This window comes from Rhamphochromis sp. 'chilingali' (genome assembly GCF_963969265.1).
Source record: "Rhamphochromis sp. 'chilingali' genome assembly, chromosome: 20".
In the NCBI taxonomy this organism is placed as follows: domain Eukaryota; kingdom Metazoa; phylum Chordata; class Actinopteri; order Cichliformes; family Cichlidae; genus Rhamphochromis; species Rhamphochromis sp. 'chilingali'.
Window position 1 is genome coordinate 14,490,323 of NC_137947.1, and position 23,150 is coordinate 14,513,472.

Genomic DNA, 23,150 nt, shown 5'->3' on the forward strand with positions numbered 1-23,150 from the left:
ACTGTTCCTCTCAAATGGGACTCTGTAGAGCTGCTTCATGGTGATGCTGTGTTTTCTCAAGATGCGTGTGATAGAATAGAATAGAATTCAACTTTACTGTCATTGCACATGCACAGGTACAGGGCAACGAAATGCAGTGGTGGTGGTGATGCTCACATGGTTTATGTTGTTGAACACTTGCCTGTCTGCAAGTATTTGCTTTCGTAGCTGGTGGAGACGGATGGCATTGTCTGCCCTCACTAGGTCCTCAACAGCAAGTTCCTGCTGTTGTGTGAACATGCGTTGGCGTCCTCCCCCAGAAGGTCTTCGAGTCATTCTAGAGGAATACAACCACATATTGTCATCGCTTTGCTTATTTTTCTTACAGTACTTTACTGTATATACTGTATCATCCACTGTACAACACTGTACTTCAATATAAGTAATCATGGTATGTTTCACAGAAACTACCACTTTGGCTGCAAAAGGAGCATTAGCACCTTGCAATACCCTGTACACTTGATATGGTAATGTGATATACTGTAGAGTAGAGTAGAAGGTAGAGAGGTGAAGACAGACCTGTTTTCTAGTCGGAATGTTCTTATTACAGATGCCACTGTGAAGCGGCTTAGATGTGGGTGGACTCTCTGCCCAGCTTCCCTCATAGTCAGGCCCTGGTTGATGACACCAAAGTTGCTCTTATATCATCAGCAATATGGGTCTGTGCATGGCCTCTTCGACCTCCTCCTCCTCCTCTTCCTCTTGCTCTTCCTCCATCCATGCTTGCAAAGTTCTTGAATTGGCTAAACTGAGGGCTTTTTGTAGTTGGCTAATTGGTGTTCAGTTTTGCAAGTAAGGTCCTTCAGGTGTGTATTTGAGTGGTTGCAATTACCCGATGTGTTTTGTATTTTGGATACATGTGTTTTCCAAATGGCACCCTGAAATTTAATTTTGTGAACAAAGTGTCTTATGTATGAAATGGAGTGTAGTATGCAGGACCATGTGTGTTGCATAAAGGAGTAAGTGTGTTGCATAATTGCAACTAGGGTGCAAAGGAGCGCTTTTGTTTAAGGTATGGGTACATGTGTTTGAGGTATGGTAACAAAAGCTTCAAGTTGTGTTACTTTAGTCTAAGCATGGGTTTATAGTGTTCAAGCAACGGGCAAAAACTGTAAGTACTCATTGTCTTACTTTATTATTATCTGTTTTTTTCTTTACCTAATCTAAATTATCCATCTTTAAATGTTGACTTTAATGAGGCTGACCAACTGTCTTTAATGACATGTGATAACATAAAAAAAACACGTCAAATACTGTAATTTTCTTTCTTTTTACAATAAGAATTTCTAGCTTTTTCCATATATTTAACAAAAATAATTTCAGGAATACTGCAAATAAACAAAGCTTCACAGCTGGCAAGTTCAGCATATTGAATTCTTTTTTAAATACTCCTGTGCAGTGAGCTTGTCACTGTATATTAACTGTATAGAAATAATACTTGAATAATGAAAACGAGAGATGAATTGCTGCAGTTTACATGCATTTACACTCAAGGCAAAGTGTAAATGCATGTGCACTGGATGCTTTACCATTATTTCCTGGGTGCTTGTTTTGAATAACATATCTATTAAGATCTCTGAATCTATGCTATGCATGAAGTTAATTATTATACCTGACAGGTCACAAAAATGCTGTTGTTGTTGTTGTCATATCATTAAAAATATTTACTGCTTTTCCTAAAGAGAATAAAATAAGAGCAAATATTTTGCCACTTGGTTAAAAGATTGTGGTCTGATTGAATACACAATAACTCATGTGGTGTGCTCCCCACCAGCCCGAGGCACTCATAGCATAGAGTACAGCCAGTGTTTGTGTGTCAACACAATCAAATTAGGAAATCAATGTAGTAATATACGAACATACGAACAACGGTCTGGATGACCAGCATTACCATACCCATATGGAAGAACAAAGGGGATGTAGCCGAATGCTCAAATTACTGTCCTATCCGCCTACTATGTCACACGACGAAAATATTCGAAAGAGTCATCGATGCACGTCTTCGGGAAATTGTCAACGTCACCCCCAACCAATGCGGTTTTGTAAAGGGATGTGGAACAACTGACGCCATACACGCTGCCCGACTCCTGCTGGAGAAGCACAGGGGAAAAGAACAAGACGGTACATATTGCCTTCCTAGACCTTGAAAAGGCTTTCGACAGGGCCTCATATGGCACTCCCTAAGATCGCATGGTGTCCCTGAGGCGTACATCAAATGGATACAGCTCCTCTACGACAACGCCACCAGTTCAGTCCGATGCACCGCTGGACTATCACCTCCCTTCCCAGTTAGAGTTGGGGTCCACCAAGGGTCAGCTCTGTCACCCCTCCTCTTCATTCTATGTATGGATACCATCACGGCCGAGCTCCAGTTACCTCGTCCATGGTCTCTCCTCTTTGCCGATGACGTATTCCTCGCCAGCAAAGACAGAGAAGAGACCCAAACGACGACACAACTCTGGAAGACCCGGCTCGATGAATACGGTATGCGGCTCAATACGAAAAAGACCGAATACCTGGAAGGAGGCCCCCAAACTGATGGCACCATCATAACTGACAGCGAAGAGTTGAAGAAGACCGCTACTTGGGCTCAGTCATCAGCTACGATGGAAATATAACCTCCGATGTCCGAGCACGAATAAATGCAGCCTGGTTAAAATGGCGACAGGTCACTGGTGTCCTTTGCAACAGAAGAATGCCAGATCGACTCAAGGGAAAAATCTACAAAGCGGTGGCCCGCCCAGTAGCCCTGTATGGTTCCGCATGTTGGCCCGCATTGACCACACATGAACAGGCCCTAAACACCATGGAGATGCGCATGCTCCGATGGAGCTTCGGAATTACAAGACGGGACCATGTTACGAACAAAGACATACGGAAGCGACTAGGTGTAGCCCCAATTAAGGAAAAGATGTTTGAGTCCCGCCTGAGGTGGTATGGACACGTGATTCGAAGCGATGAGAACTCTGTAGCAAAAACGGCAATGATGATCGACCCAGAAAGATGCCGGCCTCGAGGCAGACCAAAGAAACGGTGGATGGACAAAATTAAGGAGGACGCCTTGGACAGAACCAAATGGAGAAACCTTTGCCGAAGAGCGGACCCTGCACCAGCGGGAACAACGCCAGGATGAAGAATATACGAACATATTGCCTAGAGACAGGCTTGCACCTTGAGTCAAGTGTGGGACATTGACTTTTGACTTAAGGCACAAAACCCATGAATTAAAACAAACTCTTATGATGAATCTCTTAAAAGCAATGAGTTAATAAAGAAAGTGTTCTTCATTTTCCTGAATACAATATATTAAAAGTGATGCAAATTTTTATTAAGAAAATACAGCACATGTTTTACAGAAGTATTGCACCCTCCCAGCATTCGGCAAAACCTGTCTGACACAGGATGTGCTCCATCATATCTTATCTTGGACACCTGTAGCATTTGCAATGTTTTTTTTTTTTTTTGTTTTTTTTTTGGACATTTGCAATGTTTATTCTGTAACTTACCCGTCAACATTCATGTGGCTTGGTATGTGTATGCACTTGCAGCAATACATTTTATACTTTTGTGACATTTTGAAACAACAAAAAGGTACGCATCCCCAAACACATTCTGACAGTGAATTTGTTAGGAAGTTCAAGTAGAAGAAAGACACAAAAGCAGCTTGACAATTGTATTTCCAGATTGCCAATATATGGCATCCATCAGTGCACCTATAAACCAGTAAAGACGTAAACTCTGTTTGCCAAAACATTTTCTTAACGCAGCAAAGTGCAAAGCTACATCTATAAACATTACCAATCACATGTGCATTAGTAGTTATTGACGCTACTTGTTCTTGTGTATAAAATTTCCCACTCTTTGAAAGAATTTCTCCAGCTTGTTTTCATGATGTCCACTGGCAGCCTGAGTGCTGTTGAGTTCAATAGCTGCCTCGCCTTTTGGAAGGCTTTTGGACTTCTCCTGGGACGGTTTGATTCTGAAGCTGTGTGGAGTGCGTAGAGAGGTTTTCTTTTCCGATGAGCCGAAAGGCTCAAATCTGCTCGACAGGCGATTCTCACCTCCTCGGTCTTTGCTCCAGCTGCTTGAGTGAAATCCAGGCCTTGTGTTTTTGTCAAAAATGCTGGGTTTCTTCTGTGTGGTGGTTTTGGAGAGAGCGCTCTGCGGAGGTTGTTGTTCTTTCTCAGCTTGGAATCGCGATTTTAAAGATTTTATGCCCTCCACGTTGTTCCTCTGGCGCTCTGAGGAGTAACTGAGAGAAATGCTTCTGCTTGGGAGATGTTTTTGTTCTATAACTGATGTTTTCTCCTCATCCTCAGCAGTCAGAGTGTCTGAGCTGTCCGCTGACGTGAGACTTGGTGTTTTTGAGTTCCTAATTGAATTCTCTTTTTTCTCTTGTATGTTCAGCAAAGATGTGATTTTCTTAGCACCTGTGCGGTTTGATTTATCAGTCAAATCCTTGCTTTTCACATCCAGGGCTGCTGCTGACAAAGCCCGGGCCGGTGGCTCCTGCCAAATGGGGCCACTGGGACTCTTTGTGCTTGTCATGCTCTTGACATCATAATGGGAGACAGATCTCTGATCTTCATTTAGATTTGACCCATGTCCTCCATTCAGTGCAGTCATTGCTGCTTCACTTTGGCCTTCTTGCATCCTTACAAAAGCATTGTACATGTGATTTGATGATTCGTGTGTGCTTGATCTCGGATCTGCCACACTGTGCCTTTTGACCCAGTTGTCACTGAAAATGTTAGGGTTTGTGATTATTTGCCTGTCTTTAGCTCGGCTCAGGTTGGCATATGAATGATAAGGGTTTCTACCTGTATCATAGCCTGCTCCTGTTGGAGTCCATTGCATGGATGAGTAGTGTAAATGACTGTTTTTTGTGGGGCTAAGACTACTAGAAGTATGTAGATATCTGTTTGCCTCCATTTGTTCTTGTACGGTTGGCCTGAGAGCAAGAGAGGACCTCATCCCTCCCTGCATGAACGGGCTAGCTTTGTCCAGTTGTTCAAACTGGTCTAAATAGTCACAAGAGTCCCCAAATGGGACATCAGGATTATTAAGATATGACTCGATCCTCAATGTACGCATATAGGACTTGGACATATTCTCCAATGTTGGCATGTTCTGCTGCTTGGATAGAACTTGTTTGTCATTTCCGTTGTAAGACTGCAAATTGTGACTTCTGTGTATCTGTGGCACTTGTAAATAATTATTCATAGCATAGTTGTTTGCTCCATCTCTAGAGATATTCCAGTTGCTCCCTCTAGGCTTGATGTTCTGTGGGATGGATTCGTGTCCATCTTGCCTCTCTCCAGCATAGCTGTGCCTTTTGAAGAAGTTCATCTCCTCCACCGATTGAAATTCCTGAACACCAATGCCATTTTCCATCAAGGGTCTAAGTTTGTAATCTTCCTCTTCAAACAGCCTCTCTTCATAATCTCTTTGACCAAGGTTCCTCTCACGAGTCTTCCGATAGACTGTGTCCAGACTTTGCCTCAACATGTCCCTCCGCTGAAGATTTGGAGCAGAATGACAGTTTGGTAAAATCTGTTGCCCAAGTGACCCGTTTCGTTGGAGCAAACCCTCTGGAGGACACAGTTCAGGTGGCACGATCGATCGGGCATAGAGGGTTCGAAACTCCTCATCGTAGGACTTCACCAGATGTCCTGTGATGATCTGAACCATGCTCAGATTGATCTTCTCAAATGACCAGGTGAAACTGTAAACAAACAGGAAAATACTTGTATAAAAAACTGTATTTTGATTTGTTTCCCTTGGTTTACAGCTTAGATTTGTTATCCTCAAATAGTTGTTAGTCTCAAACTGAAAGGCTTTCACTTTAAATGAAAACCTTTCACTTAAAGGTTTGCACTTACAGACTCTAAGTACACTAGTAAAATACATTTACAACACCTGGAATACTGAAACTTTTTTTTCCACTATAAGTGCAGTCACATTTTCTACAAGCTTTTCACATTAATAAACAGCAAAAAGCTGAAACAAATAATAAATACTAACTGTGACAGAAATTTTGTAAAGAGCCAGAACAAATATAGTGCTGAAAGCTTTTTGTGTGCACCTCAGTGGTCTCAACCACAGCTCCGGTTGTATTGCAGTTTTGTTTACCTGTATGAGCCGTAAATTGCTGTGTGACAGTCAGCTAAAAGAAACTTCTGCTCCATTGCACCATGAAATTTAGCTCCTAATCGACAGCGGTAATCCTGACCTTTCACGGTGCGCACCCTCATGTTCTGCAATCAGAGCAATGAAAGGAGAGTGTCAGAACATATGTATGACTGTCACATTTTACAAGTGGTAATAATATGTCAAAGAGGAAATTAATATGTGATACAGGCATGCATATTGTACAGAATCATTCCGATTATTTGTTGAATCGTCGAGTTGTTGTTGTTGCTGTTGGCATGTAATTTCTATTTAAAAGGAACTTTGTAGGTGTGTTTGAGTCGTTGTAATCTCTCTCCAGTAATTACAACTCCACCCAAAAACAGGATTAACCAGATTTGATAATAATTTAACGCTTTAAAGTTAAGGTTTATTTTTTTTTAAAAAGGTCATTTGTTACTTTGCATATGGCAATAAACACAATTTTTTGAAAACTATCTTCTTAATTATTGTGAACTTTAAAAACATTTTAAGCCTGGGAAGATAATATTTACATGTAAGAATGCATGCACAGCCAAAACATCAAATAAATCCATTCCATCCTAAACTTACTCTCAGTTGTTGGAGTTTCACATCTTGGTTTTCAGCCATTGTCAGGAAACTTTTCAAATGGTAATCATCCAAAAGCACATAAACCGGGACTCCCCGTATTGAAGCGTCGACGGCTTCTTTGAATATATCCACATCAGTAAACACGTCCATTACAATGGCAATGACCTGCAAGGACAAATCAACAGTGAATAGTAAATCAATCTGACATCTGCAAGCTCATAAATGGTAAATTGCCTTAAATGAGACTCTGAAAAATCACTTATGAACAAAGTCTCCAACATGATTCCATGCTGAAGAAAAAGGGACACGATAAACGGCTACATGTGCTTATCTATAATCAATACATTTAAATGTTTGGAGCACTCAAAGCACTTTTTACCACAAGTCTTGTTTACCCAATCACATGCACATTCACACAGGCACTTTTTCTATACCTAAGCACTTTGTCTAACAGGCATGCACACACTCACACTCCAATGGATGCATCAGGGGCAACTTGAGATTCAGTATCTCCTGAGCCACAGCCATCCATTGATCTCAAATCCATTTCAGTCACTCCTGGAACATTTTTGTGAGTGGGACCAAACTAGAGCCCTTTTGCTTCGTTCTTTGATTTCACTTCAGGTTCAGTAAGTGTACATAAAAGGTTCCTAATGATAATGCAGACGGTGAAATTCCTGGACACTTTGAAAATAGCACTATCACACTGTGTTACTGCAGGATGTAATGAACCTATGTGTGACTTTACTGAGTGTTACTTTAATACATATTGTGCCTGGACTGTGTGTGATCTCCAATGCACTTTCATATATGCACTATTTAAAAATTAAAAGTTGCTGTCTGGACAGGCTTGAGACAGTGCAGCTGCTCTGTTTCATTAAAGATTTATTCCAGTTCCGTTTTCTTTACACTTCACTAGCATGAGAACTGAGGGGGTGGGTTCTTTAGCGCTTTGTGAGCTTTAGGACTGAGATATGCGGGCACGCATTGATCACTTATGTTGATACTTTCCTGCCATTTTCTGGTGAACATGCTGCTTTAATTAACAGTCAGCTCAGACTTTTAAAAAAGCAATCGTCCACTACGCAAAACTGACACAGGCTGTTTACTGAGGTGTAAACTGCTTCTTATAATGCAGTAATCGAAATTACTATAAAAATAGTTCACACACTCATTTCTCATGATGGTGAGTTGCAGAACCAGATTTTGGCCCAGGCAGACACTCCTTTTCCCTGAAGGAGAAAGGTGCTTCTGACATGCTTTTGTGATCAATGCGTGCCCGCATATCTCAGTCCATTGTTGCTGGTAGCTCTGATTACCTGTCTTGCATCCTGAATGTGCTTCCGGATGACTTCTTTAATTGTTGGGCTGTTTAGTCTCGGTGGATGAAAGAGCAGATCTATATTAGTCTGTAACATTTCATGCAAAACCTCCGGCCACCCTAAGTCCAGATTTGGCATTTCCACATCTGAGTGCATGGGCCAATATGTCCCAGAGGATGATTTGGTATCCGAGGGATCTTTGATTTCCTCGGTCTGGGTTTGAGGTGGGAGCTGTTCTGCATTTCCAGTGATGAAGAGGATCTCATCTTCGGAGAGAAAGCTCCCGAGCCGTTCTCCTTTTAAGAACTCCTGGTAACTGTCTCTGCCGCCATTCACCAAGCGATCAATTGCCAGCCGATACGACTCCTTATAGTGAGGCTGAATGAAATCCTCTGATTTAAATTCACCTCGCAAGGAGGACAACAGGGAAAACTCTGGAGACTCCATGGCTCCAGACTTTTTCATTAGGACCTGTAATAGAAAATGAAAATCAATGACATAATGTTAGAGGATCAGAGAGCAAACAGTGCAACAGGGTGGAACATGTTGACTCATGGCAACCCTAACGAGGAAAGGTAAGCTGTAATGCAGTATGCGGAAAGTTGTTAATGTTAAACTATACTACAGTTTGCATGGAAAGGTCAAAGAGTACATTAAAGGCAGTGTTCTTATATAAAGCAGTAAATTATTTAATGTTCTAGATCGTTTATGAGGTGATGAAGATATTAAAAGGCATGTTTAAAGATGTATTTTAGGCATTTTCCAGGCCTTATAACATATTACAGACAGGAAAGCAAACTCTAACCCGAGCCTCTGATGGAGGCCTCAGCATGTGGATCGCCTTCTCAACCAGGTGAGCTATAGTCCTGGTCAACACATGGTTTGTTTTAATGGCGTGTACAGGCCTAATCGGCGAAAGTATTTCAGTTTGCCTCAACAACATATAATCAGTTTTTTACGACGCTGTTTCGAAACCTGAAAGACTTAAAAATTCACATCAAGGAATTTCCACTGTACAGTTGAAATGTAAATAAAACCAACCTGTTTTCACTTCTGTCACTTTTATCAACGTGAAGACCCAGCATGGTTGGATGGTTAGAAAGGTGTAGTTGTTTTTCACCTGACGTTAAGGTGAGCTCACCACTAGAAAAAGAAATCAGGGGCTGTACAAAGAGCTGTTTACTGATTAGCTAACCAGCATTTCCTCAGTAACACTCAATAATAAGATATGATAAATTACTTGAGAAGAGGGTGGTAAATATCTCATGCTTCAGCATGCCCATGTTATATAAATAACACAAAATAAAATTGCTAAACCAGGAACTACATGATAATTTGCTGTCAGTAGATTTATATTTTAAGTGGTTTTTAATGTACTCTGGTAAATCTGGTCTGTGTTTTACACTTATTTTGGTTTTGAAAGCTGTTTTGAAATACTGAACACCATATCTGCTCCTTCCATGTTTAAATGTGAATCGCTTCAAACTGGGGTGCCCTTTTGCCCCTTTAGAGTTTAGATTGACAGATTGACAGCTTAAAGCTATTGCCCCTGTTAATATTAGTACTGGACAACAGGAAATAAAAAAAAACACTGTAACCTTTAAAGCCCACGGTTTTCATAAATTCGGTGATCCAGGTGCTTCCCTGTTATATTTGACATTATATGTCCAATCAGGTCTCACCAGATTAATGCAAACACATGTCGGCTGAACAAACGAGTGTTACAATTTAAACATTCAAGCTTTTCACTCTAGTTTCACATTAATGTTGGCTAAGTGTAGAGAGCGTAGAGTCAAATTTGCACTCGCCCTTTTCGCTTTTACTTTCCTCTATGGGAAAGTGTGAGTGGAAATTATACTTTCACTGCCGACTTTGCTGCAGAGCATGAACCATTGCCAACATACAGATCACCTTATGTACAGCTGTTTCTTATACCTGTTTTCAGGTACCTTTTCAGCTTTCTTGTACATTCTGATTTTATACATGCGCAGTTATTTACATTTTGAGTTAGATCTCAGTTATCAAAGCTCCTTCAAGTGTGCGGCTTGGTTGTGCTGCTTTTCTGGTAAACAGAAATGTCAAAAGGCTGAGCAGCTGTTATCGCAACGCGTTTAATCATAGGACACACACCTCATAACAACGGCTTCTGTTTACATTTATTCATAAATCTCCCAGTGTTCATTCATTTGAAAGCGAGGCATTTGATATTCTTACAGCCGCTCGCTGAATGTCTCTCAGCGGCTTCAAAAGCTTAGTGAGCTAGTCACAACAATGTTATCTTATACTCAATAACAGTGACTTACATTTAGATTCCTGACTCTGTGAAAATCCTCTTGACTGCTCCCAGAATATCCCGCTTACATTTACATACTTTCAACTTATGTTCAATGTTTAGAGACTCATGTGTGCCTACTGAAAAAGACAAAGAAGCAGAGGTGTCTCAACATGATAAGCAGTCTGCAGGTTGAGGGTGTGGATTCCAGTTCTAACATGCAAATTATCAGACTCGAAACTCGCTCACAGGGAGTCATAAACCTGTTTCAGACCTAAAGCCACTCCCCTTCTGTATTTGGGTACAAAGTTCAGAATGACGAAAATCTAGCATATTGACGGACACAAAGAGGTTTTGTTAATACATCAGGAATAGCGGCACAGCACTCCTCAAAGACAATACATTTTAATTTTAGAGTGTGACTCTATTTATTGTTATGTATGGCAAGGAATGTTGGTTTAAAATCAAATAAAACATTTGCAGTGTCTTCACATAGATGACTCCTATAAACCCATGTGAACTCAAACCAGAAAGATTACTCATTATCTTAACCCCTGTGGCTGAAATGTCAGGGTGGAGCTACTCAAACTTATTTTGCTGACACAAGTCACATCCCTTGTCCTTTTTGGTCAGCACTCAATTGGTAATGAAAAAGGGGCTATTGGGTAACAAAGCCGCAATCACTAAAGCATTTTACCTGATGCGAACGAGTCTAAAGGACAACAACTCAAACAGCCAGTTTAACTTTGTTCAAGGGCTGGGTGACTGCGAAATAATGTGTCTAACATAAACAAGACATCCATAAAAGATGTTTGTTACACAAACATTTACATTTACAGAACCCAAGTGTGTGTCAGACTGAGACAAATGTATTCTCTGTTGCACGTCCGTTTACAGTATACAGTGTGTTATCATGGATTAGGGACGACCTGAATTTCAGTTTAATTACTTTATTTGCTGACTATTAAACTGAAATGACCAAGTGTGACAAGAACAGTGTTCTAACCTCCCTGTCTCGGTGTATCCAAATGCCATTAGCCTCAAAGCACTCAAAGCATTTTTCAGGCCAGTTCAGGTTTATATATCATGCTGAGGACTTTAACAACAATTGATTAACTAACACCACAGGACACCCGCTGAAATAACCATTAAGCCTGTGCCTAGAGAAACAGACTCCCCTCCAGTCCACTCCCTGCAGCCTCAGTTTGAAAATATGTCTGTTTAATCTCTGGGAAAGTTAAAAAAAAACAACAACAGTCTGACATTTTAGGAGGTATCCATTTAACCGATAGTCAAAAGATAGCTTGAATTATCCTTGCAACAGCACGAAGACTGGAAATGGGAGAAAATGGCTCATCCAAAGATGACCTGCCTACCAGCACTCCTAAAACCTATCAGCATCCTAAATGGATTTTTTTTTCTCTTAGATGCAAAATAATTATTAAGCACAAACACTATTACAGGTCCAGCAGAGTGAAACGATTTAAGCGACTGCTTATTCTGTTTTCAATTAACTATCAATTAACTTTCACAGTGTGCTAAAGCACATTCAGTCCCAACTAGTTAAGACTACCATGGCTTATCAGTTTGCCTAGTTCTTTTTCTTCTGTGCATCACATTCTTTTAATCAGTAAATAAATTCTGTCTTAAGTAACCTGTTCCTAATAATATGACCAAGATATGAAAATCAAGTTCTTTTACATATATGTGTCTCACTGAGCTAATGCTGAGAAATTAAAGCAATAATATGATGATTATTTAAGAGGGACTTGATCAAAAAAGCGCCTGTCTCATTACATTATTCCAAATTACTTGTCTCTGGTCAAAGATTCATGGGAATGTTTGCTCATGAAAAAATGGCATTGTTACATACAGTGTCGACACTCTGCTCCTGGGTCAGGGCTCACACACCTCGGGTAGTTCTCCAGGATTTCGCTTGAAAAGTAAAACCACAACGAACAAAATCTCTGCACCATTGTTCTGTCTTGAGTCTGGGTGTGTGTGGATTAAGTAACGTATGCAGGGAGTTTCTTTTCCTTAATCGGCCTCCTTGTGAGTCACCTTTTGTGACACCCAATCCCTGTAGTCATGGTCAGTTCCTCAGGCTGTTCTCAGCTCCTGCCGGCAAGTCTGAGCAAGTGGTGTGTTGTTATGTCGCTGTGCAGCGCCTGTAATCAGTTAACTACAGCTCTGACGTCTTGATAAACATCAGTGCTGAAGCAAGAAACTTGTCACTGAGTACGCTCAAAATAAAGAAGGAACTTATTAGTCTTAGAAGCATTTAAAACTCATGCTGCATTCCTATAGCTTTTTGCTCTTTTTGTATTTGAGAGTAAAAAAAAATGTTTTGACTAGTTTTCCATATTGAGAAATCTCTAGAGACTAAGCAGCAGGCTTAGTAGACAACTGCTTAAATCTTAAATCATTCCTCTTGCAACATTTAAATGAATGGTTTACAGTGTAATCAGTATAGAAGTATGCTCACATACAAGGTGAAATCAAAGGTTTCGGCTGTTGTAAATTACAGGTGTAATTATGCATGCTGGATTTGTATCTGTTAAACACGGGAGGAAGTGTTATATCACTGCTTCGGTGCAGAAGCTTGATCACACCTTGTTTAGTGGTTTGGATTTTTAGTTAATAGCCCACACAAATCAAACATTGCTGCCAGGCTAACCACAACTTTAAGTAACAAATGGAAAAACACAGATGCCGGAAATGCATCCAGACAAACAGTAGTCAGGTTCTTTATGGTCACTCATTATCTGCTGTGGTGGGTAAATACATACTTTCCTGTCCTGACTTGATGGTTCAGCAGTCAGCCAAGGATGTGGATAGGTGGTTCACCCTCCAGCTTTTCATCAAGCCAGCTCAACACAACATATTAGAAATTCAGTTTTGAAGTTACGCTGATACTCATTTCTGGTGCCCTAGCAGAAGCTAACCGACCGTCCACTTCATCCATGAACCAAGCTCTCAAACAGTAAGACAGTCTACTAAAGTGGACTGTATATGAAAAATGGGAATTCAAGATTCAGAGACTGAAAAGTGGAGCCATTGTAACCTAACATTTTTTTTCTGTTGGCCAGTAGGGGAAGATATATTTGATTTTTTTAAAAGCGCCCAGGGGTGGGATTCTATTGGTGCTGTGAGGCTGTAACTCAGGATGTGGGTCAGGTCCTCTACTAATCAGAAGATAGGTGGTTCAGTCGCTGCCAAAGTATCCCTGGGGCAAGATACTGAACCCCAAGTTCTTCTCCAATGCGTTTATCACAGTGTGAATGCTAGATAGAAAACACTTAGGTAAAGCAAAAGTGTGTGTGTGGTTGGGTAAATGAGGCATGTTATATAATGTACACTGAGAGATTCTCAAGGCAGCCGAGAGATGCAATCTCTCCAGGGAGTCCTGGGTGTGCCCTGGGGCCTCCTCCTAGTAGAACATACCCAAAATGCCTTATCTAAAAGGCATCCTACACAGATGCCCAAATCCTATCAACTGGCTTCTTTTGAAGTGTGAGATCATCTTGTGAGACAATGGAACAAAGTGCAGCCAGCGTCCAAAGAAGAGCTTTGAATGTCCTTTAAAAAGACTGGTGAACTATTCCTAAAATAGTTCTGTTGGTTATACAGACTTTCAAGTTCATTAGACTTGTACAAACTCTGTCTTTGCCTGTGCTGTATTTCCATTTCTGTTTGCATGTCTTAATAAATGGTTTCACTTAATTCTAATTTACCTAGTGAAATATAAAGAAATGAGGGGTTGCTCAAGACTTGCACAGTACAGCACCTTACAGATATTGTATCTATACACTTTCTAGTCATATATGGCAAAACATAGATTTATAAAATTATGATATTTTCTTAATTTAAAAAAAAAACCTTTGCTTTTATATCCCGCCCATCAATGAATGGGAGGGCAAAGGGGTCGATATGCTGAAGCTTTTACTGACAACAGAAACTGAGAGAAACTAATGGGGAGAGATGTGGGAAGACTTACATATGTGCATTTTTCTGTAGTCTAAAAAAGAAAAACACATTCAAACAGTGTAGTTAAATTTGATGCAAATTGAAGACTATTTTTTAATTTAAAGGCACTCTACAGCACACAAATCAGTGCCAATTAGTTTCATAAAATGAGAATCCAACATGTTTTCCACTCAAGTACATTTTAAAGTAAATGGTAAATGGTAAATGGCCTGTATTTATATAGCGCTTTTCTAGTTAAAGTTAAAGACGATGTCAGCTGATGGCACTTATTTTAAACCTTTTTTCTTGTGTTTTTTTGTTTATTGTTTCTGAATCACTGAATCACATACCCTTCCCCATCCCGAACCCACCTAGCCCTAACCTCCCACAGTAATGAAGGAAAAACTTCTCATTTGTGGTTTTCCCTTCTTCAAAACAATGTCTTCACACTGTGTCTAACTCAAACAGAATGCATTGTTCTTCAGCTTGTTAGATAGCACTGAATCAAAGCCCCACACTGGCATTCAGATGTCAGTTAGAAGGTCCATTTTCATGAGGCCGTGCTAACACCCGCAGTTCCCAATTTTTTCCCCCGTTGTGTTCACATTCAGTGCATGGTCATGTCTGCACTGCAGCTTTCTCTTTTCACTTTCAGTGAGTTTATTGTTAAAAAGTAAAAGTAAAATTAAGTACATGACTCCGTGTCAGTACCCAGCCTTTAACATGGGCTGAAAAACTGCCCCTGGTGGTGTCGTTACAGTGAATCATAGAAAAGCAATATGGCTGCATTCTTACTAGAAATAGCAGTGCTTGAAAAACAAAGCATTCCCTTTTTTGAACATTAAAGTACTCATTAGCATTCGTGCATAAAGTCTAACAAAAGATTTTCCACTGTCATCTCAAAATGGTCTGACATCTGTGCCAAATACTTAAAATATAAACTGTTTCCTGGAAACAAGTACAAACACAGAGCCGCCCTCAGCGCTATTTCAGAGGAATTAAGTAAAGCTAAGGTGCTGAAGGAACTATAGAAACTTTTGTACCTTAGAAGTGCACAGTGTGCCATTTGACCATGCTGTATATGACAGCTGTTTTGGTTTGAGGTTGAAAACGATCATCACCTTCTCTATTTTCTGCTACCCACAAAAGTATGAAGAGGACAGAATCTCAGTGAACTTAAATTTTAGTATCCATTTATTAGCTAACAACAAATAGCTAACAACACAGCTATTTTTGTTAGCTATTTCATGGATCGTGGGACATTTAATATTGCTGACTTTTATAAGACTGTAGCAAACCACATCTTCATTTCTGATGGTCCAATGTCAAATATTTTTGTCAAGCATTTTTGAACGGAGTTTTGTGATTACTGAAGAAACTCCAGAGAAATTGTTGCTGCTGGTGCAACTGGTCGGTCGCAATGACTGGTGGGGGGTGGAGTTGAAAATGTGCAATTTTTAAAAAAGATACTTGTCCCATGTATACAGAATGAAAAGCACAGACAGTGGCTTCAGTGTGGCTCTGTTTTGATTTTGCTCTTCTTAATGTTTAAACTTCACTCTTCTTTACAAGTGACTGCCACACTAACAACAGCAGAACAAGAGTAGCCCACAGACCAGTTGCCTTTATCTGGCAACAGACAGATTCTCTCTGCAGGTAGACAGTCCCTACTGTCATCACGCTGTCAATGGAAACCCATTTTCAGCCCATCACTGTCAAGGGTCTTTGTTCTGTCTGCTGGAATTTATCTTATGCTGGTTTCTCAACACTTGTAACTCAAAAGGCTGACTAAACTCGCCGAAGTGACAAAACATTTGACAGGTTTAAAAAAGATTCAAAAAGCTAAATAGAATGTTTTCATCTTGAAAATCTGACAGCTTAAAGCATGCAAGTAAATTTCCATAAGTGAAGACTTTAATTCAAAATTCAGTGATCTTTTTTAATGAACACACAGTTTTTATTTTTAAAAACATTAAAACATCTTGAAAATGTGAAATATGTAACTGGAGGATTTATTTAAGTTCCCATAACTATCCTGGGGCTTTTATTTTGAAAATCACACTACAAAATAACTGTAGCTGTATGTGCAAACTGAGAAGTTGTACTTTGAGAAGTCCATACATTTTAAATCACACTGGTCTCCCGATCAACCAATGGCTTTTATTTTGAAAATACAACACACCTGGTTCTTCCTGTTAGCTACTAACAGGGTCTGGGACTGTTGTCTGTTGTACATCAGTATGTGTCATGAGAAAGCAGAAGACAGCTTTAAAATTGTGTGCGCGTCTGTGTTTTACTTTACTACTGCCAGCAGGGCGATGTAGGCTGAAGTCAAACACAAGGTGATCATTTAATGCTGATAAGACCAGAGATTAACAAAGTTCAAAATCCAAAGATTAACAAAGACCAAAGCTAGGTATACAAATCTATGAAGCACAGGAAACTACTTCAAGAGAACAAGCAGCTTCATGGAAAATGTGACAAAGGTGAGACAAACAAATCTCTACCGAAATAAAACAGGAAATAAAAATAAAAAACTGAACAGGGGATAACAAGTCGACACAGGGAGAACAAACAGGCAGGGAAACACAAATGAAACTGAAGGAAAAGAATGAAAACAACTCTTATGAATAACAAGCTAAGGACTAACCAAAACTTACAGAACCCCAAACAAAGAAAATCTAAAATAAAAGACTTGAACAATAAGCTCAATATATACAGGAGCCGCTCGTAAATATAATACATAAAACATATATATACATAAAAGTATAAACAACACTGGTAGTCTAATTTTTCAAAAGAAACAAAGGGCAAACCCAAACATGAATCATACACAAAAAGAACAAAGAACTCTCAAAAACTTTTAAAAAGACCCAGGACCATGACAGAACGGCAGCTTACATACTGTACTTACCTACATACATACATGCTGTTACAATAGACTACTTGCACTAGGGCATGTGACGTATTTCCGTTTCCAAATAGTACCGCTTGTGCGTTTCCGGTACGTTTGCTTATCTATCGGTAGCTATGCTAATGTCGCTTCAGAATGAGTATAAAAAGGAAAGTATTTAAAACAGAACATTTTCAAAAACAGGAGAAGAAATACTCCGAGCATTGCTGTGTCCCACTTTGTTCAGCTTCAGCCAAATTTAACGGCATACTAAGTTTTCATGCCTTTCCGACCCATTCCGACTTGAGAAGACAATGGCTGGTAAATATACGCCGGGATCATTTCACGATTACCTCTCACACCAGGGTCTGCTGCAGACACTTTGCCAGTGATCAACTCATAGAGCCAACAACCCTCGATGGTCGAAGGCGGCTTATTAAAGGTGCTGTACCAACACTTTTTGAGTGGAATGGCTATAAAGTTGAACCACCGCGGCGTAGTGTTTGGGAGAGAACGGAGCGACGCCCTGAACTAGTTCCTCCTGACGATCAAGAAGAGCACAGTCTTACAAGAGATCATGACTACTGCTCAGTCCCTGAGCCATCTGCATTGGACATATCTGCATCAGCTGCAGAAGACCTGTCCGAAGACGTGGAGACTCTGAGGAAGGAAATACAGGAGTTACGTGTCCAGCGAGAATTTGGGTTACAGCGTTTTGCTGGCTCCGACACTGACATCCGATTCTATACCAGGTACACCTAAGTTCTATTCAAGCTAACTGTTTAAAATATACCAAGGTCACCATCAGTTAAATTTAGAAAGTTTTTCCAGTCTTAATGAAAACAAAATAGAAATGTACTTTTTCTCTGCTGATTGTATGTTTTATGTAGATGCTTTAGTATTTAAACAATATCCTAATGCTACAGGTAAAATACAACACCAAATACTCTTAATCAGACTATTTTATACAGCATTCCATTAGCATATTTGTCACAGTTCACATTATTTTTATGTCAGTGTGTAATGTTAATTAATGATTGACACGATGTATGGCTCTCTCGTGAATAGATTTCCAAGCTATGATCATTTGATGGCATTCTGGGTTTTGATTGAGCCTTGCATCTATAAAATGATCCGGGTTTCAAGAGCCAAGTCAGCTGCCAATCGGAACGAAGAAGTGTTGACACCTGCACGCACATCAACAGTAGGTTATGGGTTTGTTGGTAGTTAGAACTAGAGGTGTAATGTTATTGTATTTATGTACAATAACATTACTTTATGTACAGTAGCATACATACACAGGTGTATGTATGCTAGACTCAGTATCCTTTACATACATACACCTGTGCACTACAGCACCTCATTGTTTACCCCATGGTACAGTATGGTATGCCTAACCATTACAAAACATTTAGCCAAGAAAAGAATAATTTTACTAGTTCATAGCTTAAGGAGTAACATTTTCCCTTTTGTTTTCACCTTCCAGAGGCAGCTGCTACAGCCAATTGATGAGTTTTTTCTTTTCCTGGTTTTCCTGTCAGTTGGTTTGAAGGAGAGGGACCTGGCACACCGATTTAACATACACCAGTCCACAGTGAGCCGCATTATTGCAACATGGACAAATTTTCTTGCCACTGCACTGGGGTCTCAGTGCATCTGGCTTACACGTGAAGAAGTGCAAGCTTACCTCCCTGAGGAATTCAAAGATTTCTCAGACACCCAGATGATCCTTGACTGTACAGAGCTGAGGTGTCAGACACCATCCTCACCACTTCTCCAAAGTGAAATGTACTCTTCGTACAAATCCCACTGTACGATGAAAGCCCTGGTTGGCATAGCTCCACATGGTCCAGTGACATTCATCTCTAATCTGTATGCTGGTTCGGTTAGTGACAAGGAACTATTCAAATAATCAGGCATTGCTGAGAAGTTGACTGAAGACATGGCAGTGATGGTAGATAAGGGCTTCCTAATCACTGATTGTTGTAAATGCAAAGTGTACTGCCCACCTTTTCTATCTAAGCAGAAGCAGATGCCAGCATACCAGGTTAAGGAGACGCAGGCCATAGCCAGACTCAGGGTGCATGTGGAGCGAGTCATTAGGAGGATCAAACAGAACAAACTTTTTGATAGCATCATTACCATGTCACATGTTTATAATATCAACCAACTGTTTGCAGTGGCATGTATGCTGTCAAATTACCAGAACACAGCATTAGTTAAAAAATGGGTTAAGTGAGACAAGATGGATTTTTCCCAAGACACCAGTGCCAGTAACTTATGGAAAATGACCTGCAGCTGAGGCCACTACAGTTGCATTTCTTCCTTCTCAGCTGACAATACTTGATTACAGAACTGGTACTTGAGTGCCGATAGTTGAGTTTCAGTTATTGATAATTCAAATTCATTGCAAATGTTTAATGTTAATAATACTGTTTAATTATACTACTATTATTACTATTCAGATTCAACAAAACTATTTATCAAAATTATAAAGTAAATCACTAAATCGTTTTAAAACCATAAGTGACATTGAACTTTTGTAACATCAAAAATACCATTTGTCATTTTCTACAGTTCAGTTATTGTCTAAATGTATATCAGTATGCTAGGCATGGAGTTTTAAATACTTACCATGTAAATAAGTTCTGCACAAATTCAATGTTTTAATGTGTGTTTTTAAAAATTAAATTGATGCCATTGCTTAAATAACAGTTTATTGATGTCACATAAAAGTAACATGTAACAACAAAAGAATTCATGAAATATATTGAAAATAAAACATCAGTTATTTTGTTCCAGCCAGCCTGAAGGATCTGTTTTTCTTTTTGCTGTTTTCACTGTTCATTTTTTCAAACACAGGTATCTTGGCATATATATGTAAAAAAAGAAATAGTCTGCCTTTTCTCTGATTGCATTGTGCACATCTATATCCATGTATATTCTTTGCACTAGGTAGTCCTCTTGTGCCCACACAACAAAGTCACACCACTGCATCCCACTGATGAGCAGTTGTCCTTGCACTTGCCAGTAATATGCGTGGCTCTTTTTTAGTTTAGGGGTACCACATTCCATCTGCACATATTTTCAGTCAATAAAGTTTTGTACATTGGGACATTTGAATTCGACGAAGCCAAACTGGGGGTATTCATTGGGGTCAAAAACAACACCATCAGGAGATGCAGCAAGCCAGGGGGCAATGGGGTGAATGACCAGACCACAGGGTGAGTAGTTAACATTCATTAGCCTACTATACTCTGCTGCTATTGCAGGCTCCATCTCAGTTCCTCTCCTCATGTCTGCTGTCTGCCTTGTTCCCTTCAATATAGGCTCTGCTAGTGACTCGGCCGAGCTCTGGCCTCTGACGTGACACACCTCCCGAAACCTAGAGGCAGTCACTCTGGGCCTGCGGAGCTGATGCCACTCAGACGAAGAGCTTTGCTCACGTGTAGCTTCCTCTATTTTGTGAGCCATTTCCAGAGTTACAGACAAGCTTTTCAGATGCAGAAGCTCTTCTTCTGAGCACACAAACACACAATCTGATGGCAAGATGTCATACCCCTCCAGAGGCAAGTGCGGTGTTGGTGGTGCATCGCGGTGTAGTGTGATGTACCGGGTTGTCAAAACCGGCTGCTGATATGACAGAACACTGCCCTCCTGCACCAGCCCAAAGGCACTTTCCACAAGGGGCTTGTCAGGTCTCATGTTCATTGTGGTCACAAGTGGCCTGTCCTCAATATTAAATTTTGCATATGCCTCCGTTATTCTGAACAAGCAGGGATCTGGTAACGGACCCACCATGCCTCTGTAGAAGCCACTCCTAAAGAAAACATCAATGACAATAATGTAAGGGAGAAGGTTATTATACTGAACAACAACTAAACTAAAAACTAAAAGGTGTAAAACAGTGGTGCATAAGTTAGAGACTGGGATGTATATGTACATGACTGAGTTAGCCGTCTTCAGAAAGTGTAATGTTGTATGTAAATTAATACCTATTCTGACACATGTATGTATGTATGAAAAAAATAGCAACATACATTTGTAACACATGAAACCAAATTTTACAAATGTAATTACCGTACTCCAGTCTGGGCCATCCTATTTGGTACTGGCTTAGTGAAGATCATGGAGTTGATGGGTCCTGGCCTCACACCCTAACAGAAGACACATTTACTATGGATGGTGTTGCTGTTCATATGTAAACATGGACTAATTCAAAAACTTTAACCTCATTTAAATTACCACTGTCCGTGGCTTGTGCCATTGCTGTTCAGATTCCGTGCAGCTATGCACAGGGGGGACAACCGGCACTCTGAGTTGTGAGTAGTGTGCTGTTTGGAAGAGCAGTGCCACTGTGTGATTGCACATAACAGCGCCTGCCACACAGGAGCACTGGCTATGTGTCAGTATCACCAGCGATGAATCCAGAAGCTTAATCTAAGAAGAAAGAACGAAAATTAAAAATGTAACATCTTCATGGAAGAGCTGAACAGGAACATAGTTCAGTGTTATGGTTACGTACCCTCCTGAATGCTTAGTGTTTCCTTCTCTCCCTATTAAAACAACTTAACCATGCTTGATAACTGTAATAACTTAGATTGTGTATATTTGCAGTATTAACTTGTTGTCAAATGTTTCTGATCACCCAAACACACGTTGATTTAACTATCTGACTAGTCAAATTAGGAGTGATAAAGCAGGGAGACAAGGAAAACATTCAAGTTGATGGGCCTTTAGGAATGAACTTAACTAATGCTTAAATGAACTGAACCCCACAGAACGGGGATTAACAACTTTACACAGCTTCCTGCCTACACTTAGTCTGTGTGGTGCCTCACTCTTCCTCATCGACCTGTAGCACAGGGCTCTCACACCGACCTCCCCTGACAACCTGTCTTTATTGGACACTGAATAAAGATACAAGTACCATTAGCATTATTTCTGTATTACTCATTTCAGCATGTCTTAAACATATATATTTTACACTTAGCAAGAGTAGCATTAGGTAGTTAACTACCTCCATAGTTAGCCAACTACCTAACGCTAATATAACAGTGTCTAACAACAAAAGTGACATTAGTTAAGAAAACCTCAACTATAGTTTAGGACGACATAAAACACCGTTTAAGAAAACATGTAATGTAGAGAACTGACATCAAATGAAGGACATAGCGGAGTAACGTAGTGTTTGCATTTGACGTTAGCTAGCGTTTCTTTGTCGGTTAATTTACGTTTTCTTACCTTCGTAGTTGTGTATATAAGATGCAGCATATAACTTAAATCCTTTATCTAATTTGCTGGCGGGGGTAGTCGTCACTCTGCAAATCCGATGAACATCGGTGATGTTCAATTTTGGGAGCTCTTGTAGGCATCGAGTGTAGAACGTCGCCATGGTTTAACCGCACCGGAAGCACTGGAGCAGGACTACATAGAACGCGGAAGTGTTAGTGCAAGTAGTCCATTTGTCTTAAAACAGAGTTTAAATTATATCCTTGACTCAAAACATGTTTTTGTATTTTCTGTACTTTCATTGCCAAAGGAGACGGTCACAGACTGTCAGCGACACCACAGATATAACAGATAGATGGCTAGATAGCTTTAAATACACTGAAATGTGTATAATTTCAAACATGGCCTTATAATCAGACTCAAGCATTTGCCTGGGAGACAGACAGGTATTTGGTGTGATTGCACAAGACAAATATCAGCCAATCACAGGGTTGATAGTTGGGCGAGAAAGGATATTGAAATTAACCATTTAGATGGAAATATTCAACTGAATCAATTTTTCAGCCGCCCATTGCTTATATCTGGAATGCAGCCCAGGGCTAAGGGTACAAATCATCTAGAATTAAATGGAGTTTCCAAAACATTTTATTTGAAATTACAATGTAATTATATTTACTTGAAAATG

General features: G+C 40.0%; 3 protein-coding genes across 8 annotated transcripts; 1 reads left to right on the forward strand and 2 right to left on the reverse strand.

Moving 5' to 3' along the window:
• Nucleotides 1-3,345: 3,345 nt before the first annotated feature.
• fam83b (family with sequence similarity 83 member B) lies at nucleotides 3,346-12,387 on the reverse strand. 6 transcript variants are annotated; one of them, XM_080868857.1, is made up of 6 exons: nucleotides 12,248-12,371; nucleotides 9,144-9,245; nucleotides 8,100-8,573; nucleotides 6,781-6,945; nucleotides 6,172-6,296; nucleotides 3,346-5,764 (listed from the first exon to the last, which is right to left on the reverse strand). In XM_080868857.1, exons 3-6 carry the CDS (start codon nucleotides 8,565-8,567, stop codon nucleotides 3,868-3,870), a joined length of 2,655 nt encoding a protein of 884 aa, XP_080724983.1. In that variant the 5' UTR covers nucleotides 8,568-8,573; nucleotides 9,144-9,245; nucleotides 12,248-12,371; the 3' UTR covers nucleotides 3,346-3,867. The 6 variants fall into 6 exon arrangements, with proteins under 6 accessions (XP_080724983.1, XP_080724980.1, XP_080724982.1 ...); XM_080868854.1 differs by lacking the exon at nucleotides 9,144-9,245 and adding an exon at nucleotides 10,406-10,514 and having other exon boundaries at nucleotides 12,248-12,364; XM_080868856.1 differs by lacking the exon at nucleotides 12,248-12,371 and adding an exon at nucleotides 10,406-12,223.
• A 4,896-nt stretch (nucleotides 12,388-17,283) lies between these two features.
• On the forward strand, nucleotides 17,284-19,841 carry LOC308388589 (uncharacterized protein). Its single transcript, XM_080869395.1, has 3 exons — nucleotides 17,284-17,985; nucleotides 18,302-18,437; nucleotides 18,720-19,841. The coding sequence occupies exons 1-3, from the start codon at nucleotides 17,390-17,392 to the stop codon at nucleotides 19,143-19,145; spliced, it is 1,158 nt and encodes a 385-aa protein (XP_080725521.1). The 5' UTR covers nucleotides 17,284-17,389; the 3' UTR covers nucleotides 19,146-19,841.
• Nucleotides 19,842-20,021: 180 nt separating this feature from the next.
• On the reverse strand, nucleotides 20,022-22,665 carry LOC308388590 (uncharacterized protein). Its single transcript, XM_080869396.1, has 4 exons — nucleotides 22,478-22,665; nucleotides 21,479-21,673; nucleotides 21,314-21,390; nucleotides 20,022-21,053 (listed from the first exon to the last, which is right to left on the reverse strand). The coding sequence occupies exons 1-4, from the start codon at nucleotides 22,505-22,507 to the stop codon at nucleotides 20,321-20,323; spliced, it is 1,035 nt and encodes a 344-aa protein (XP_080725522.1). The 5' UTR covers nucleotides 22,508-22,665; the 3' UTR covers nucleotides 20,022-20,320.
• Nucleotides 22,666-23,150: the final 485 nt, after the last annotated feature.